General features: G+C 39.1%; 1 protein-coding gene across 3 annotated transcripts in view; it reads left to right on the forward strand.

The window, feature by feature from the left end:
* LOC116840336 (protein kibra) overlaps positions 1 to 3727 on the forward strand; it is a 79501-nt gene that overhangs the window by 28780 nt on the left and 46994 nt on the right. For all 3 annotated transcript variants that reach the window (XM_032806931.1, XM_032806933.1, XM_032806932.1), the window contains 2 exons: positions 1244 to 1353; positions 2989 to 3083. In XM_032806931.1, the coding sequence (XP_032662822.1) occupies positions 1244 to 1353; positions 2989 to 3083 (205 nt within the window). The remainder of the gene's footprint in view (positions 1 to 1243; positions 1354 to 2988; positions 3084 to 3727) is intronic.

Consider the following 3727-nt stretch of genomic DNA (forward strand, 5'->3'; position numbering starts at 1 on the left):
CTCTCTCTCTCTCTCTCTCTCTCTCTCTCTCTCTCTCTCTCTCTCTCTCTCTCTCTTTCCCTCCCTCTCTATCTATCTATCTATCTATCTATCTCCCTTCTCATCTCGCTGTCACTCTTTTTCTGTGCTTTTGTCTTGTCATTATAGTAGGACAGAATCACGATAAGGCCAAGGGCACATCGGAATTGTGAATCACACGACGGAAAGAGAGAAAACCGGCCTCATATCGGTGTTACCTTCAGTCTCAGCTCTGATAAAGGAGAGCGTAAAAGGTGTCAAATGAAAGCCGATAAGAAGGGACCCGATAGTTCCCGAACTGACAGGCTCAAATAAAATAACGATAAGAGGAATAACAGCTCAGAAAAAACTGTCGTGATTATCGTGAAGTGTCGAGTGAGATAATCGATGGTGTGAAGATTTTACGATTGTTTCAATTAAGGTAAAAATACCCGGATATGTATCTCATCTTGAACACTCTTTTTGTTTTGGTCTTTACGTACAAATATTTAAACTTTCAACATAAAATACATGTACAGGTATTGAGCAAATATATTCTATGCTAAAAGTTTAAATATTCGTATTTAAAGACCAAAACAATAGGAATGTTCGGGATTAGATACGGGAATTGGTACCTTAACCTTATATTTATGAAACCGATATATCGAATTAAATGTTGAATTTACATCAATAATAACAGTGTTTTGTGTTATATTGATGCAGCAACAAATTCACTAAAAGTGGAACTGATTTTTATATTACATTTTGCATGACGTATTATTTCGAGCAGATTTTCATCAATCTTTTCGTGTTTCGTATTTATCTTTCATTTTATATGATAAATATTAGTAACATATTGAATTTTTTCAATTTGTTCGATGCAAGGAGAATAAAAAGCAAATGAGAGTCAAAAATCGTCGGTGTAATAGCGAGAATGTTAATGCGAATGATCCAAATTTTTTACAAAAATTAACAAAAATTACAAAAAATCCGCGAACGTTTCGGACTCATTCCAAGCCATCGATCATTCGCATTAACGAATTTTCGCTATTATACCAGCGATTTTTGCCTCTCATTTGCCTTTTATTCTCCTTGCATCGAACGATTGTATATTAACAGGGTTTTTACATACATGTATAATTTGATTTTTTTCTCTCAATGTACGGTGTTGTCCTACAATAACACTAGTACGAGTCGGGCGCGATCATCCTGTTTGTTATTGTTTTTTTTTTCTTTTGCGTTACAGGTTCACTAAGCCCCAGACATTCGCGGATTGTATCGGGAACGAGCTACCACTTGGTTGGGAGGAGGCTTACGATAAACACGTGGGCGCCTACTACATCAATCATGTCAATCGTAAGTGTTCACGCTGCTTCTGCTATCTGCTTGGAAAAGTGCAATTGCGATTTGAGAACGCGGTAGACTTGACTTGTGCGATACGAGAAATCGTGCTATTCGAGATTCCGTGTCGCATGTCTGTGTCGTAATACGCGCGTACGTGCCTTCGCGTAATTTCTTTCTCACTCGCTCGATCGTCGACGAAACGACTTGTGTTGACGAGTAGCGTCGACCAGTGCTGACGACAAATATCGGTCAATTTAAGAGTACTTACGCAAAAGATCAACCGGTAACGCGAGAAATTGATTTGTAGTTCTCTCTTTACACGTTGATACATAAATATTGTTGTAAATATTGTAAATGCACAGAGTATCCTAGACCTCGCGACCTTAATTTTATTTAAAGACTCTCTGAGCAATTTTGAGATAATTGTTCTATACTGCAAATGTCGAGGGTGGTCCTTATTTATGGCGACTTTCCAATTTTTAACATAATATTTTTTTACATGTATACCATTTTTCTTTCCTAAAAGAGGATTTTCTATATGTTAAATAAATAAATAAATAATATATTTTAGTATATTTAAGGCCCGAGGATGGTTCTTATTTATGGCGACTTTCCAATTTTCAACATAATATTTTTTTTCCATGCATACTATTTTTCTTTCCTAAAAAAGGATTTTCTATCTGTTAAATAAATAAATAAATATTTTAGTATATTTAAGGCTCGAGGGTGGTTCTTATTTATGGCGACTTTCCAATTTTCAACATAATATTTTTTTACATGTATACCATTTTTCTTTTCTAAAAAAGGATTTTCTATCTGTTAAATAAATAAATAAATATTTTAGTATATTTAAGGCCCGAGAGTGGTTCTTATTTATGGCGATTTTCCAATTTTCAACATAATATTTTTTTTCCATGTATACCATTTTTCTTTCCTAAAAAAGGATTTTCTATCTGTTAAATAAATAAATAAATATTTTAGTATATTTAAGGCCCGAGGATGGTTCTTATTTATGGCGACTTTCCAATTTTCAATATATTTTTTTCCATGTATACCATTTTTCTTTCCTAAAAAAGGATTTTCTATCTGTTAAATAAATAAATAAATAATATATTTTAGTATATTTAAGGTCTGAACTGTTAAAGTAAAGTCTACTTGATCGGAGAAAATAATTTCGTTGTCCATTTGGTCGTTCAATATTTCGTTTGCAAAAAGCACTGCTCCTTCGATTGTACCTCGGAAACTGTTGATACGTCGACGTTTTCACTGAGAATGAATGAACTCTAAATTGCTCAGAGAATCTCCCGGTAAAATTAAAGTCGCGAAGTCTGGGACAGTCTGTGTGCCACAAATTGGCACACGTCACATGTGTATTGTCTTTCACAGAGATGTACATATAGACTGCGTTCGGAGAGACGCTATTTAGCGCTATGAGTCTTCTGTCCTTGTTCAACTGTCAGGAACAAACAAGGACAGAGCGCACTCATAGCGCTAAATAGCGTCTCCCCGAACGCAGCCAATAAATCATGCTTGATGCGTGATTTGTCGAAAGTCCATTGAAATTTGTTTCGCGCGGTAAAACTGAAGTTAGCATTAACTCGTGCGGAAGGGGTTAATAACGTCGCGCCGTTGGATTATTATTCGCAGAAACGACGCAACTGGAAGACCCAAGGCAGGAATGGCGAGCCATTCAGGAGGCCATGCTTCGAGAGTACCTGCAGACCGCACAGGACGTACTGGAGGTAAGTCCAACTGTCACTGAAACCGACGAAATTTCTCGTGTCTCGAGCGAGGGGCAACGTTTCGCTCGGATGTGTCGCTCGTGTAAGAGCGAAATTGCTCGTTAATCGCGCCGCCGTGTCGATGAACTTCGCCTCACCGAGATTAAAACAGACGGATAGGGGGAACCAGCGGAATTTCAACGAGGGTCGACGAGGGCGGCAGGAAGTCGGTCCGTGAGAAATCATGTTACTTCCGGTCATTCGGCGTACTCTCGTGTACGAGCACGACGGCGTAGATTAACACGCGATTAACCGCGTTCCCCCTGCATTTATCCCGGTGGGATGCGCGTTGTATGCACACACGTACGCACGTGTGGGCGCCCGCGTGCGCGCACAAACACAAACGCAAAGGTCGTGCCATTTGGGAGGTGCGGAATTTGCGCGCACACCACGTCGCAAATAGGCCGCTCCGCTATCGTCAGAAATACTTACGGGAATGACAGCGATGCAATGAAAGGACCGATAACGTTTGCTGTCCTGCGTACTCGTAAAATGTCACCTTGTACGAGAGGTGTGACCAAGAGACATTTTGACTGCGTTATCCTTCATAACCCCGAAAGAGAGAGAGAGAGAGAGAGAGAGAGAGAGAGAGAGAGAGAGAGAGA

Source organism: Odontomachus brunneus, unplaced genomic scaffold (assembly GCF_010583005.1).
Source record: "Odontomachus brunneus isolate Ranch 3 - 2012 unplaced genomic scaffold, Obru_v1 Obru_scaffold_009, whole genome shotgun sequence".
NCBI lineage: Eukaryota > Metazoa > Arthropoda > Insecta > Hymenoptera > Formicidae > Odontomachus > Odontomachus brunneus.